This window comes from Camelus bactrianus, chromosome X (genome assembly GCF_048773025.1).
Source record: "Camelus bactrianus isolate YW-2024 breed Bactrian camel chromosome X, ASM4877302v1, whole genome shotgun sequence".
Lineage (NCBI taxonomy): Eukaryota > Metazoa > Chordata > Mammalia > Artiodactyla > Camelidae > Camelus > Camelus bactrianus.
This window is the reverse complement of record NC_133575.1, coordinates 14,877,834-14,894,076: the sequence shown is the minus strand read 5'-3', so window position 1 is coordinate 14,894,076 and position 16,243 is coordinate 14,877,834. Positions and strand designations below refer to the sequence as shown.

General features: G+C 41.0%; 1 protein-coding gene across 4 annotated transcripts in view; it reads left to right on the top strand.

Annotated features, from left to right (window-relative positions):
* Window positions 1-16,243, top strand: part of SH3KBP1 (SH3 domain containing kinase binding protein 1) — a 298,864-nt gene that overhangs the window by 107,558 nt on the left and 175,063 nt on the right. For all 4 annotated transcript variants that reach the window (XM_074359924.1, XM_074359925.1, XM_045516323.2 and 1 more), the window contains one exon: window positions 9,413-9,536. In XM_074359924.1, the coding sequence (XP_074216025.1) occupies window positions 9,413-9,536 (124 nt within the window). The remainder of the gene's footprint in view (window positions 1-9,412; window positions 9,537-16,243) is intronic.

Genomic DNA, 16,243 nt, shown 5'->3' with positions numbered 1-16,243 from the left:
GGATTCTAACAAAGGGCCACAAAAGCACAGGCTTTTAATCATCATCAAAGCTGTTAAAAAGATGACAGGAAAAAAAAAAAACAGAAGGAAGAAATGGCTTTTGGACCTTGGATGTCCCTTCTTTTTTTCTTTAGGAGCAAGCTGTTTACCTAGCAAAAGGCCTAACAGTTTCTGTGTTTCAGGTAGAACTGCTTCATGGAGTAAGTATGATGCTATCAGAAACATTTAAAATTTTTTTCTAGAAGAGATTTATAGAGAAAGTTCCCACTCCCTAGGGAGCTCAATTTGAGATGATGTAATTAACCTTTTTGAGTATAATTAGCTAATCCCAAACTATTTTAACTCTTGTTACTTGCACTCTGGGCACCAAAGCAAAATGTCTTCTCCCCACAATAAAACTATGAATAAAATTTAATTTTTTTTTTGGAGATACTGGGGATTGAACCCAGGACCTCATGCATGCTAAGGACACGCTCTACCCCTGAGCTATTTCCCTCCCACCTTTAAAAATTTTTTTTTGGTTTTTAAATTTTTCCAATAAGGTTTAAAATTGCCTCTTTATATGCATTTTATTTGTTTTTCTGGGTTGTTATCTTGAGATTAATTATAATTGTATTTCCATAATACTGAATTTTATATCACAGAATTGAAAAACAATTGATTAGTAGGCCTGGCATGATTTCCCCCACATCTTTACTTCCCTGTCTCCCCTTCTTGATGAACTAAATGGACCAAAGAGCGTTCTTTTAAGCTTTGTGTATGTTCATATGTAGTGTCATCACTGTGATCAGTTGTGTTGGTATCTTTCAAACTAGCAGTGGAAATGATGTAACCAAATTATATTAAGGGACAGAGTCAACTTCTTCCTTGATGCGGAAAAGGTAGCAGTCAATAGTCTAATGATTGGGAAATACTAAGCACATTTTAATTATGAACTTTTAAATCAACTAAAGTTTTGTATAGCTAACACAGGCACATAGGACCAATTAAAGGGACAAAATATATGTTTTCTCTGTCTCCCAGACACCCTGTTTCTTTCCCTTAAGGCAGCCTCAGTTACCAGTTTATTGTTCTGTATTACACAATGAGGCATGCACACAAATTTGTACAAATGCTTGCAAACATTATTAGACTTTTTTACCTAGCCACATGTCTCGGTGATTATCCTTATTGGCACTTTGGGGCCAGCTTCATTCTTGGAGAGAGTTGCATGGTATGGATTTGCTGTAATTGAGGGAACCAGTTTGCTACTGACACGCATTTACATTCTTTCAGTCTTTTGCTAATTTAAGCAATGCCATAATGACTGATCTTCTGCATATGCCACTTTGCACATGTGCGAGTATATTTGCAGTTTAATTTCCTAGAAGTGGAAATACTGAGTCAAAAGGCATGGGTATTTACATTTTTGATAGATAATTGCCACATTGCTTCCCACAGAGGTTGTACCAATTGATATATCAATTTATACTCTCAGTGGACAGTATGAGAAAGTATCTTTCTCTACAGCATTGCTAACATTATATTATCAATTTTTTATTATTGCCGATATAACAGATAAAAATTGTATCTTTTATCAGTAGAACTAATAAATTCACTGGGTATTGGAGAGGCCCATTGAGAAACTTCATGATATTGAACATCAAGAAAAATAATATCTCATTATAACTAAAAAATTATGTACATCCCTCTCTATGTAGACTGTCAACTTCTGGAGATTTTTGTGCTTGCTATTCTCTGTGTCTCTCATCCTTACTCTTTGCGTGAGTACCAGCTGCATGCCAGGCACTGCACTACGTGCTGTGAAAACCAAGACAGTATCCTGAGAACCCACACTCTAGTCTAGAGAGGATTTATGTAAACATTTTAATATAGAAGGTGTAAATGCTACAATTTTAGTGTAAGAAAATAGCCAAAAGGATTCAGGGTCCTGTGTACTGAACACTGCACAGATATTGTCAAATGAATCCCGTTGTAATTTGCATTTCTCTTATAAGTGTGGTTAAGCATCTTTTCATATGTTTGAGTCATTTTTTTCTATGAATTGTCCTTTGCTGTATTATTGTTGTGTCATTGATCTTTTTGCTGATACTTTGTGGAAAGAGTTCTTTCTATATAACAGGCAATATTCTCCCACTTTGACTTTTCTCTTTGTTGATAAGTTTTCTTTTTCTTTTTTTTCTATGTTGTATTTATAGTTTACTGTGATTCATCAGCCCTTTCTTTTGTGGCTTCTGGATACTGTGTCAGAGGGTCAAAGAGTCTTTCCTACCCCGAAATTGTGAAATCTTTCTTTCACGCTTTCTTCTAGTGCTTTTAGGGTTTAATTTTTAAATGAGTAAATTTGTTTTGAATGTCTAATATTCACAGTCTAATAAAGAAATAGTATTGCCTATTTTAAAAAATGAGGCACTGTATTTTCTTACCATATCTTCTTCCTACTGCTCTTAAGGCAGATCTACATCCTGTCAGGTGAGAAGTTGATTATGACCACCAACCAGTGAACACCAGTTGCATTATCGTTGGGGTGATACAGATTTCCGTGTTGTCGTAGCTTTGAGCTGAATTGAAAATACTCCCCCTCGTCTGTAGGTAACCATCCTGCTCATAACACTCTTGCTAAATTGGCCATTCATTTGACAAATATTTATTAAGTGCCTGCTAAAGCATGTCCATACGGTTGGTATTGACACCTTTTGATCCAATGGTAATAATCTAGCTGTTTATCAGGGCATGGACAGATATAAAGGCATTAACTATCATGCAGGTATTTGTGTCGTACATCAGGAAGCTATGTCATCTCTTTAGGATGCGAATTTAGCCAGTCTCACCTTTGTCCGGAATCTAGGAGCATTCATTCGCGTCCTACAGGTCAAGAGCCTTTTGCCTGGGCTTGTGCTATTGGTGATTCTTGGGAGTTAATACTACAAATACATGATAGTGTAGATATGCAGTTGAAGATTACATAGAGATATGACAATAGGTATCCCGTTACTTAAAAAAAAAAAACAACTTTCCTTCTTATCTATTGAGCTGAAAATGTCTTAGATATATTTATGATGATATGTCAGAGCACTTTTTTAAGTGGCAGCGTATTTTGTAAATATAAGAAAGCCATTGCAGTATGAGACATTGATGTGGTTTCACTATGTAGTTTTTAGGGGAAATTATGAAATATTTCAAGCATTAGAAAAAGACAGAAACTGGATAACAAATACCAGTGTGCTCACCATCTTGCTGTATCAAATCCTCATATTTTGCCATATATATTTATATTTTCTTTACAATTCTTTTTAATGAAGTTAGTGCATTTTGTGATTCAGCAGCATGAGTGTTTTTTTAAAAAAAATATTGTGATAATTAGAAGGTTTTTTTTAAAGGAAATGAAATCTTACAGATAGAGCTGAAGTTCCCTTGGTGTTTACCATTACTTTCAGGATACTTGCTATGTCTTCCTGGGTGTTTTGAGACTGACTAGCCTACTGCAAAGGGAGCCAAATGCTGGGAAAGCACAGTCTGTGAGCAGTGAATGTTCATGGGGCGGCTGCTCCTTAAACTTGCCATTTGTGTGGGGGGCAGGCAGGAAGATATCATGCATGTGTGTCTGTGTCGGGAGGATGATGTGCTATTCCAGGATTCTGTATCTATTTAAAACTCTCTTGATCGGTAGATTTGTGTAAGGGTTTGTTTTTAATGACTTCCTTTTATCTCCTGCCAGTGGTTAACTCTGCAAAAAGATTTTCCGTGAACTAGCGTAGGGGGCACAGCTGTGATCCCACAGCCACATCTGGCTCTAAAGGAAGACTTACCTCCAGAAAGAAACAGACCAGGTTTGACGGCAGGCTGACAAATGATGCCTCTTTTTCCCTTCCCTGCTTCAACCCTGAGCTTCCGGGGGCCCGGCCCAGCCTTACTCTAATGCAGAGGGAAGCCCAGGACCAGTGTTTCTGGCTGCTCACGGCAGCCCCAAGCTCCCCTGGTGTCAGTGGCACCAGCCTGCTCTGTGCTCCTGTACTCTTGGTGGCAGGAGAGAAGGAAGCATTGCAGGATGTGAGGCAAGCAGCTGAGGTGGAGAGGAAGGGCGCCATGGAGGGAGCAGAGCCACTCAGCTGATTGTGCCAATTCAATGAGACGCCACTTGGTAGGTGCATCTGGCACATTCTGCCCATCCATCCCCTTAATGTTGATCCCAGAAAGCTTTCTACCCCCTGAGTTGAATATTAAAACACCCAAGCCCTAGCTTTTCCAGTTTTTGACCTTCTAGGGTGATAGATTAGCACATTTCAATTTAAAAGAGTCTGTCTTCTTCTGGTTTAAGTACTGATGTTCTTTTACATTGAAATAGCACTTAGTGAAGTGCAGAGATCTTAGAAATACAGCTCAATGAATTTTTAGGTTTTTATACTCCTGTGCACCCATCACCCAGGCCAAATTATAGAACATTTTCATTCTCCTAGCAGGCTCTCTTGTGCCCCTCCCAGTCAGTACTAGTTCTGGGGTTTTGACTCACGGCAGCATTCTCTCCGTCCACTGTGACACCTATGTCTTGACTTGTCGAGGTTGGTAGAAGACATAAAGGATGAGAAGGAGGAGGGGCCCCCAAACCAGACCTTCATTGGTGTTTTACTGTGTAGTATTTTGGTTAGTTGAAAGAAGTTAAGGTTCAACCCAGTCAACTCCCCAGCACACACTTCATATGTAACAGATGGGAGTCGAGGAGGAGAGGGAGCCGATTTGGCTCAGCCACCAGCCACATCCAAGCAACTCCGCTGATCAGAAAGCAGACGATGCTAATTTAGCTCCCAGTTGTGTACAAAGTATGCCTTTGCCCAGTGAGGCTGCCGTTTGCAGGATGCTAAATGTGTCACAGAATTTTTGCTGGAGTGGCATTATTGGGGCTTCATGGCCTCCATAAATGGGGAAGCCATCTTGGGCAGTGATCAACATAGTGCTTTAGGAAACAAGAATGGTGTGAATTCCCCTCTCCTTTCACTCAGATGGTCCTTGCTACACAGCTCTAGTGTCGTCAGAGCATCGATAGTTTATTGATGTTCTCAGTTTTACTGTACAAGTGAAGTTTCCATTGTTAAGGCATCAGATCTGAGATAAAGAGAAGCTAGATTTTCTTTCCTTCCTAAAGAGGTTAGCTGATAACCTGACTATTCTCTAGTGTTTTAAAGCAAGTGGAATCATTGCTGACTTATATCCATGGGTATGTATAAATCTGTAAGCCCCTGTGGCCCACAATTCTGGCCCAATCCTACCACTGAGATAGTAGGATCCAGGTTCTTAACAAATGGTTAAAAATATAGGCCTCATGATCAGAAAGCTGAGACTGAGGGCTGGGTGTTAGGAATGCCCATACCCAGGAAAGTCAGAGTCCCATGACCTGGATCAGAACCTCGGAGAGCTCCAGGTACATGGATGCTAGCTGCTGTAGGTTGGCAGGAGTTACTCCAGCGCGACTGGGTCTCATGATTCGTATATGCCAAAATATATCAGTCTAGAAAAATCAGGATTTTTTTTTTTCAGTAACAAAATGATAGTGTTATTGTGAGGAGCAAGTGAAAAAAGATCTGTTAAAGCACTTTAATTTATATAAGCCCTAGCCAGTGTCAGATTGTGGCTTTCCCAACATCGTCACCAATTTTTGGAGCCTGCCAATAGGAGTCCATGACATCAAACATCTGTGAATATCATGGTGTTCAAAAAGTGTACTCTTCAACTTGCATTTGCATGGTAATTGGTACCCTGGGGTCAGCACGCATGTCAGATAGTTTGAGCCAGAAGTGAATACACAGGGACTTGTGGCTTGCTGTACAATTTGAAAACTTTTTAAATGAAAGAGCTTGCCCTGTGGTCTTTTGGAAGTAACTGGAGGATTTCAGTACAGGAGTGAAAAGAGCAGACAGTTGTTTTAGGAGAGTGTCTTTTGAGGCAGTGTGGAGGTTGAACTGGGAGGGGAGGGACTGGGGGCAAGCAGGACTTGGGGAAAGAGTGGTTAAGAGGTGAGCTCTGAAGCTACACAGGTTGGGTTCCAATTCTGGCTCCTACTTGTTTGAGTTTCCTTAGCTCTCTGTCTTGGCGTGTGCATCTTTGAATAGAGCTACTACGCAGGTTAAAAGTTGCAATCCAGGTGAAGCTCTTAGAGGAGGCTTTGGTGCATGGTAAACTCTCAAATGTAAGCTGGTATTCATGTGTATGTTTTATAGTGGTAAAATATATGTATATAATAAATTTTGCCATTTAAAAATACAGTTCAGTGGTATTCATTACATTCACAATATTGTGCAACCATCACCATTTTTTGTTTCCAAAACTTTTCATCACCCCAGATAGAAACTCTATAACCATTAAACATTAACTCCCATCCCTCTATTCCCCTCGCTCCCTGGTAACCTCTAGTCTGCTTTCTGTCTCTATTCAGTTTGCCTGTTCTAGGTGCCTCATATATGTGGAATGATACAATATTGACCTTTTTGTGTCTTGCTTATTTCACTTAGCATAATGTTGCCCAGGCTCATTCAGGTCATAGTGTGCATCAAAATTTTATTCCTTTTTTAAGGCTGAACAATATTCTATTGTATGTATATATACCACATTTTGTTTATCTGTTCATCTGTTGATGGACACTTGGATCGTTTCCACTTTTTGGCTCTTGTGAATAATGCTGCTGTAAAAGTTGGCATACAAGTATTTGTTTAGGTCCCTGCTTTTAACTCTGTAGGGTATAAACCTAGGAGTGGAATTGCTGGGTCATGTGGTAATTCTGTGTTTAACTTTTTGAGGAACATCCATATTGTTTTTCACGGTGACTGCACCATTTTACATTCCCACCAGCAATATACGAGGGTTCCAATTTCTCCACGTCCTCATCAACACTTGTTTTCCTTTAAAAAAAATTCTAGCCGTCTTAGTGAAGATGAAGGGATATTTCATGGTTTTGATTTGCATTTCCCTGAATAATGATGTTGAGCATCTTGTCATATGCTTATTGGCCATTTGTATATCTTCTTTGGAGAAATGTCTATTCAAGTTCTTTGCCTGGTATGCATGTCTTTAAGGCAGTGGGGGAGGAAGGAGAAACAGATTGAGGAAGTAGATAGAGCCCAACTGGGTGGCTGCTTCGATCTGAGGGTTAACACTGAGTTTTCCAGCCTGGGTAGGTGGGTAGATGATGGGCTGTCAAGCAAGATAGCTTCCCTCTTGCATTGAGGCTGGTGTACCTGGGTGTTGGGAAGGTGGAGGGTCTGCTGAATGTGCTGCCATGCCTATGTGTCTGATTGGTTTCTTTGGACAAAATACAGGACCTGCTTTATTTTTTGTCTCCTCCCTGCTTCCATCTAAGAAGCAACTTAAGAAATGAAGTTGTCATTAGACTTATCTATCTGGCAAATGTGAACAGTCATTGGGAGACAACAGAATCTGAAACTTACAAACCAACCTCTCTCCTGTTGCTGGTTTCTCAGCCCTTAAGCACTTGCTTGATCAGATCAGTCCTTCAAAGCTCCTGGGGTGCTGCTCTGAAGCCTGGGGAATGAACATTCTTGACAACCATGGCTTCTGAGGCTTTCTCTGGTGACCACCCCAGTCTCTCAAAAGTTTGCACTCCCTCACCCTGCCCCAACTGTGTGCCATTAGTGGTTAGTGCTAAGCAAATGTTTAACCATGTCACCCACAACCCACTGAATTTCTCTGAATTACTCCTTGGCCAAATTGGACATTGCATCACTGGATTGTGTTGTGTCCAGGGGGTTGGAAATTTGCGTTTGCACAGTTGTACCCACACACTGCAGTGGAAAGTGATGTCTGAGCAACCGTTCTACCCTTGGAGAAGCAACCATTCAGGAATGAGCCCCCATCGTGGCTTGTTTTCTTTACTTCTAGAACCAGAGCAGGCTGGCAGCCATTACTAAGAAAGCATCCCTTCATGCGGCTCACGCTGGCAATGTTTGCAGATTGTCCCCTGATGCCATCTGCCTGTGAAGCTGCAGAAACCCCCAGCAACTGCTGTTCTAGCAGGTGCCTGGGCTGCTGAGGTGGGAGTCCGTGTACACACACACACACACATACACATGCATGCACGCAGCTTTGCTGTGTTGGCCTGGGGTGTCAGCTGAAACTCTCAGCCCAGCAGAGCACCAGCCGCAGTTGCTGGTTTCCGGTGGGGCCCTGGTTAGGGAGAGAGGGCGAGGCTGTCGTGAACAGAGCCAGCAGTTGGGGAATTGGATACGGTAACTAACACGCGGATGTGTAGGAAGCTGCCAGGCAGTGGCTATGTTTTGACAAGCTTTTGTTCTCTCTCTTCTTTCCACCTCTGCTCTCTGCCCAGGCCAAATTGTGGCCCCCTACTTAATTTTCCATCTTCATGTTCATTCACAGAAAGACCCATGCCCGGCTGTTGTCCCAGCTTCTTTCTAGAGAACACTTCTCTGGAGCCCTGAAACCACTCAGCCATGCTTTGGCTCTCGCCCCTTCCCCTTCTCTTTTTTCCCAAGTCAGTGTGATCATGGGTTCAGACAAGCCTAGAACTCCCCTGCCCAGGTCTGCAGTCTGTGAGTTACTATTATTTCTGGCTCTTCATGCTTTTGAAAATAATTATGTAAATTATTAAAGTAATTTGAAATAACTGTCTCAGGCATCAGGTTTTAAAAATCCAGATCTTAATGGAGCTTTGATAAGAGACCACGTATTATAACTTTTTTCTGTAAAGGACCGTGTATTTTAGGCTTGGATCTCTGTTCCAGCTACTTAGCTCTGCCCTTGTAGCATCAAAGCACCCATAGAAAACACTTAAATGAATGAAGGGGGTTATGTTATAATGAAACTTTATGTACAAAAACACGTGGTGGGCTCAGTTTGCTGATCCCTGGCCTAGAATTATAGTTTTTATTTTAGTTTGTGATCTTTCTATTTCTCTTGGTCAAGAATTAAAAAACCAGAGGACCTTGGTGACTATAAATAAACTTAAATGATCTTCTTTTGGGTTTAGAATAATCATGAGCACAATGGTGATTTGGAAATATACTTCTTTAAACCCTTGTTGGGAAAAGTGAAAACCAGAAGGCTTTTGAGGAGGGACTCTGCTTGGCCAAAGCTTATCCTTGTTCAAAAAGCTTATCCTTCTTCAAACACTTAGAGCTGTTTGGTGGCCTTTATGATCACTTGGAATGACCATAGTCACAGAAGATTGCATAACTACTTTGGACATTATTCCAATTTATAGGACCAGATGCTTCTCTAATAAATATAAGAGAAACAAGCTACAGAAATATAGGAAATGGTGTTTTTAAAACGTTACACTGAGTTGAGGTCATTATAGTTCATTTCCAGAAAGCTGAAGCTTAAAATAGTCAGAGACATTCTAAAATGTTAAACTACAATCTTGTTTTCCTTTTCTCTATCTTTGTAGGAAATAAAGAAAGAGATGAAGAAAGACCCTCTCTCCAGCAAAGCTCCAGAAAAGCCCATGCACGAAGTGTCCAGTGGAAACACTTTGCTGTCTTCTGAAACAATTCTAAGAACCAACAAGAGAGGTATGGGAAAGAAGAAAGAGCCCCCTCCCCACGCACAAACCCAAACTGGAAACTGCTAGGTGAACTGTATGAAATTTTGAATTGCTGGAAAACTGAATGGCATTTGCCCTTTTGGTTTCGGGGGGCAGGTTTGGTATAAATTTTGGATGCGTGCGTGCAGACACATGGCAAGTAACGATGCAATAAGTATAATAAGGGGAACTAATAAAAATTTTTGACAGTGGGAAGTAGAAAAATCATCATTTACAAATTTAGTCTAGGACTCTAGCTTTCGCTTTCATATCTATTTTTATGGATGAAAGGTGACCTTAGAGAACCCTATGGTGAAGGCTGAACTGGGGACGTCTGGCCGTGCTCTCTTTTCAACTTAAGGGCAAGCTTCAGCAGGGTCTTTCTCTCTCCAACCGCTGGGCTCCCGAACACTGGCCTTGTCTCTTTCGGTTTAGGAGGCAGAACATGCAGAGATACAGCTCATCCATCCATCTGTCTAACCGGGAAACCTTTCACCATCTTGTTTTCCTCTTCTGAGACCTCAAGGCAGATTTTTCAGGTGTCAGCTTATTGGAGTTTTGTTTTCTCTCCTACCTGCCCTCTGTGACATTGTCGTCTGGAATGATAGGAGAGAGACTATAAGATGGCAGGGATGACTCAGTTTTAGACCCACATTTTCAGGTCAGACTAGATTCCCTCTGTTTCTTCCGAGCCTCACCCTCACCGTGGCCCAGCCCGGCGCACGCTGAGCGCGCCCGCAATAGGTTAGCTTTCAGCTGCAGGCTTTTCAGGGGCTTATTACTTCCTTAAAGAGAAACATAGAGCTGTTCAAAAGCAGGAGCCGGAAATGTATTAGCAAAGAGTTCCATTAAAAAGAAAAAAGAAGGCAAGTTTACATAACCACAGGGAAGAACAGCTAATCTTTCATCAAATTTAGACAGCAGAAGAATTTGTCCAATAAACTGTCCATTGATCATAGTGCTGGAGACCTCAGCTTTGTGTCTCTCTTCCTTCCTGCTTCTTCCGCTACCCCCTCCAGCTGCCCTGGGTTACATTTCCTTTTTTGAATTATTCAGATGAAATATTGGCAGGAGGCCCACGCTGGTTAGCAGCTATAGGACTTTTTTTTTCTTGTTTTTTTTTTTTAATACCATCCTCCCGATGGAGGGGATTTTCCATTTTAAGAATTAGACCTATTTTGTCCTAAAACTGTAGTCATCCCCAGAAGCACCTCCTGCATTCTTGCAGATAAGTTCCAGAACGCCTGAGGCATGCCCTTATTGGCCTTGGAGAGCTAGGATTCAGCATGTGTGTCTGCATTCCCCAACCTCCCTTGCCGATGTGAGGCCCTCTCGTTTCTCCTGATGCTCCTTGGGTCAAGGGGGCTGAAGAAGTGCATACACGTTGACCAGAGGCAGGGCCGCTCCGGCCAGCCCTGTTTTTTGTAAAGTAAATAAGAAAATTAAGGTAATTCATTAATTTAACAAGATAAGGAATTAATTAAGTTAAGGAATTAAGGTAGTTATCCAGATGAGTTTGATAAAATTACGTGAGTACTTTCTATCAATGAAGGAATCGAACTTTTCAGATAATATTCTCTTTATAACGAAAACTCTGACCTTTAAGGTCCCTTACAGAATTTTTCATTAACCAGAAAATGGCATTAAAAGGGGTGGCTTACTGTTTTAATGTTTCCTTTTTAAGCTTCCACCTTAGGCCTACAGCCTGATTATGACCAACTTTTTACTCTTAGGTATTTTATGTAATGAATCTGCCAGTGGCTCTGAGACCTTAGTAGCACATGGGGGTGTCCTGTAAATATGAAACACGTAACAAACCATCTTCATTCTGTCCCAGGCTTCACACTGACCCCCAGGTCACCTGGGCCAAACATAAATTTCCAGTTGAAGGGAAGCATTGTGTACCAGGGCCAATGCTGTCTTTGGCCCCGCCCCCCAGCCATCAAGGCTAACAGTATCCTACTACTCCTTATAATAAACAGCGGGGTGGATTGATTGGCCTTGTCAGGCCAGATAAATAGTTCATTGTGCTGAGCTCAAAAGCTACATTTTTTTCCCCACCCCAAATCAATGAAAAACCACTTTTTCCCCCTTAAAATAAGGATCAGAGGCTAAATCTGTGGGATGATTCTAGTTACTGGTAAACACTTCCGTCCAACTAATTTTTCAAGTTTTATGAGTTATTGTAAATGAACAAAGTCTCCTTCCTCCCTTTGTGTCCATCAAGCTTTGTCCCTAGAAATCACTTGGATGTTTTTGTCTCTTGCTGCTGCTATAGAGGGAAGTTGCTTTCAGAGCTTAGTAACAGGCTACTCTGACTCACTAACATGGGCTCTTCCTTATAGTATATGAGTCCACCTTGTGATTCAGCCTTGGACCCTGTGTGAATTTCATTGAATTAACAAAAGTTCTTTTTCTTCATCTTTGATGTTTACTTTATATGGGCCTTATCATTTAATACAGGCTTAGCAATGGTTTAAAGAAGAAAGATCAAAGTCTATTTCTATTAAAAGTCTGAAATTGACCCACTTCATTGGGTCCTGAACTTGAGATAGATTGAGCTGAAGAAGTTTGCCCCATTGAGTCCAGCAGTTTTTGCACTGGGGACACACCTCACTTTGTAGCAGGGGCGAGTGGGTTGTAGTAGCTCACAATGTGGGATGAGCTCACCCTCCCCAGACACCTGCATAAGGTCAAAAGATACTCTACATTTGGAGGAAGCTATTCATAGCCTCGAAAAAAGGCCAAGACCATGGAAACATTAGTTTGGGGACCGATTAGTTTCAGTTTTCAGCTTTAACCTTTGCAAATCTCTACAGAGTTGATTTAGGGAGGTACTGGAATGACTCCACCGGCTTTTCACTTGAGAAAAAAGATGTGACTGAAAGAGAGAGAGAGAGAGAGAGAGAGAGCAGATCCTCCAGATGGCTTGGTAGCTGTCGACAATACATTCCAGGCATTAGCACTGTTAATAACAGGACAGTTGTGTCTGCTCCCACCCTTGGCCAATTCTCTGGGCTTTACCTGAGTCACAGTGAAGGAGCTTCTTGGTTAAAAAAAGCCTTCCTCAAGGAGTGAGAGGTCATTTTTTATTTAAACTTGCAGCATGGATGTTGTATATTCTAAAACTATCCCAGACTCCAGAATGTTGACAAATTGCAGCCAGAAAATCTGAAAACTTTTCTTGGGGCCAAAAGTCATTCTCATGAACCAGAAAGAAAAGGGTTGTCTGTTTCCTTCTGAGAATGATTTATATTTTTGTTTCTTCTATCATTGAACCCATACCAGAAAGTGATGAGCCCTCCAAAATTGGTACACTGCTATATGGAGGAATTTTTTTTAAATATTCACACCTCGAGTTTAAAACCAAAGTTGCATAAAGTGGACACTTTTAACAGTTAGCAGCAAATACACTAAATACGTACTTGAAAATGAGCAAGAAGGATTTTGTTCATTTGAATACGGACTGTTTTCTACTTGAAGCAAAATGAAATGAAAAAATCTTTTGGTTTCATCCTTATAAGGGTTTCCCAACCAACTTTATCCATGTGATAGGCTAAGTATCGGCTGTAATCAATACCCTGCTGGCCTGTGTGAGGATCAGCTTCCATTTCAGGGCTCTGGTTCCCAGTTTTTGCACCGTTTGCGGACCTCATGGAGAAGCTGCCTCTCTCTGAACCCCTCCTGCTGCCTGTAATTTTGGACATTGTTCCTTACTCACATTTGGGTGGATACTAACAAAGGTTCAATAACATATGTTTACTGTGTGCCTACTGTGGGCCTGGGGCAGATAGAAAGACTAGAAAAATAGCAGCCGGTCTTGCCTGCAAGCAGTTCTAATCTGTTCTGTCACTTGGGAAATGTTAAGAAAGTGCTGCACATTTCTTATATCTTTTTTCTGGCAAGGTGGGGATATGTCTCTTATTTACTTCTGTCATTCTGAATGTGAAGCCACTCCGCAGGTTTCTGGTTGGCTTTATATGTCCCTGTTTCTATTTCCAGTTTATCATGAATTCAGTGTTTGGTAAGTCTCTATTGTATTTTGCACATTTATTATTCTTTGCTATTATTATTATTACTGTTATGCTCTCCTGATACACAATGTATTTTATAATCATCTTTTTAAGTCGCTCTGCTACTTTGGCATCTGCCTTCCAAAAGAGAAACTGCTTTTACCATCTTTAAGGTTTGTTATGCATTTGCATTTTACTGCCCCTTCCAGAGATGAATGCTATAAGATCTGATGGTTTAAAGGATGTTATTTGTAACAGGTGTAGCACTGATGCTCTGAGATAAGATTAAAGTTGAGGGTGGGGGAGGGTTGCTCTCTAAGTTGGTATGTGGATATGACTTTCTTAGTAGAAAATGACTCTTTGGGGCTCATTTTTCATGTGTTTAATCCTTCAGACAGGTTTAATTCAGAAGTTATTCTTAACAGAGGGTCCAACAGCTGCTCTGCCTCTGCACACTGTTGCTTTAAAAGTTAGGGCAGAAATTCTCCAGAATTCATTTTGTGTGTGGATGGGTGATGCGACATGCCCCTCAACATAATATGGACCCAGTGTTGGCTGCACAGAAGGGCTGTCCATGTTGGTCTGCTGTGTGTAACTGTCAGAAGAATTTTACCTACTGTTTGTCTTTCTTTTCCTCACAGTTTCACTACTAGTCATTCCAGTCCCTCAACAGATCTGGCCGTAGTGACCTTCCTCCCCTGACTCTACTGAAGGGGAAATGTTTGTTCAAGCTTTCATTTCTTTAGCATTCACTTGGCTAACACCAGAATAATATCCTTGAGGTATCTGTTGGGTTGTTCATCATAACACGAGTGAGTGAGTGTGTGCGCGTGTGTGAACATAAGCATGCTCGTGCTGGCGTGAAACTCTTGTGTTGGCTTGGAGGCCATGGTTAGAATCTTGACAGGCTGTGGGCTCTTTGTTTGAAATGAAATTGTAAACCACGGGCGGAAAAAGTGTGTCCTTAATAAAGAAAATAGCAACCACTTTGGTTTTCCAGTGCTTTGTTGTTCAAGGTAGATGTGGGATCTGGGGATTTGTTTAGAGAAACAAGACTTTTTTTCTTTTCAAATTTGTTTTTCAAGAAGCAGATGTGAATTACCTCCAGTTAACTCAGAATCTGAAAATGTGGTGTATTGGGTTAGATTTTTCTTCAAGTTTCCAAATCATCTGCCAGTTTTACCTAAATTGCTGGCTTTTATGGACAGACAGAAGAGTAAGAGTTAAGAGAAGGCATTACTTTTGTGTGGAAGCTCTTGGCTATCATCTGAGCTGTTCTTTCCCACGGAAGATAAAAATAAAGCCGGCACCCTGGCAGTGAACGTGGATGGATATAATATATAGTCATTCAATAATATATACATCTATGTAAATGCATTTGTATATGCATTTTGATCTTTTTTTTTTTTTTTTGTCCCAGTGGGCCTTCATTCTTGAAAGGTTGAGAGTAAAAGGGCCATAAAGAGGAAAGTAACTGATCCCTGGCTGCATTTCTGATGTGTTTTATTAGGAGCCCGTGTTAGGACCAGTAATTGATGTTAGAGAATGTTTCCCTTGTCCATTTTCTTATCTGAGTAGTACTGCTGTTGGACCTGGGGGTGGTGGTAAAATGGGTGAAAAGAAGCCATTCTGGAGAGATGTGGCTATCATATTTTTCCTATAATTTTATAGATATTATATGGGTCATTGACAAAATTATCTAGAATTTTTCTTCTATTATATTTATCTCCTTTGAATCTCTGTGTTCTGGTAGTAAGATGTTAAGTCTGGAGTAACGAGTGTCCCAGGGAATGATCACTGATTTGGACTTCCGCCACACTCCTGCTGGATTGCCACCCAAGTCCACGCAGAGGACCATCCCTGCAGTGGTTTTGTGGTGGTGGCTCCACCTGGTGGCTCTCCTAGGAAACTCCTCCTCCTCTCCACCGTTTCTCCCTGGGAGACTCCTGTGTGGGATGCCTTTGGTTCCTCTGATTTAGTGTTTCAATCTGTGCAATTCCATCTCGGACCCATGGCTTCTCACATTTCACACGTTGTTCTCTCTAGCTCCTTTCCTTTCTTTTCTAATATTTACTCTTTGAACTTATAGAATCTGTTTCTACATCTTTGTTCCATCTGTTATACCCCTACTGACCAGGATCATCGTTAAGTGTTTAAAAAAAAAAAAGACTCCTATGGGGATGACTAGGTATAGATATTAATTTGGACATGATAAATAATTACACTAAAATCCGTGTAGGTAAGTTATGGTCTCCTCCTTAATAGCTCCAAGTATCCCTAATTACTTCTTTACTTCTTGTTGAACCCAGTTTTCCTCAAAGGAACAATATTTTTTTTTACTGATGTTGTTTTCAGTTGTCAGCAGGTGGTGAAATAAAAAGCCAGCTGACTTCGCCAGCTTTATTATCGTTTGTCAGTTCTCTACGGGAGGCCCCCTCCTGCCTGGGCGTGGGCTGCCCCAACCCCACTCTGGGTATACCACCAAGTATGAGTGTTTTTGATAAATAAATTTATTTCTTCTTTAATTTCATTGTTTTTAAGTTTTTGTTACTTGATGACATTGTAGATGTGCCTTGTTTTAGCTACGTTGTGGATTAGTCTGGGAACTTAATTACCACTTACGACTTTGTTTCTATGGGGGAAAGCATTGGGAGTTCTAAACACTGTGCAGAGTGCATACCTC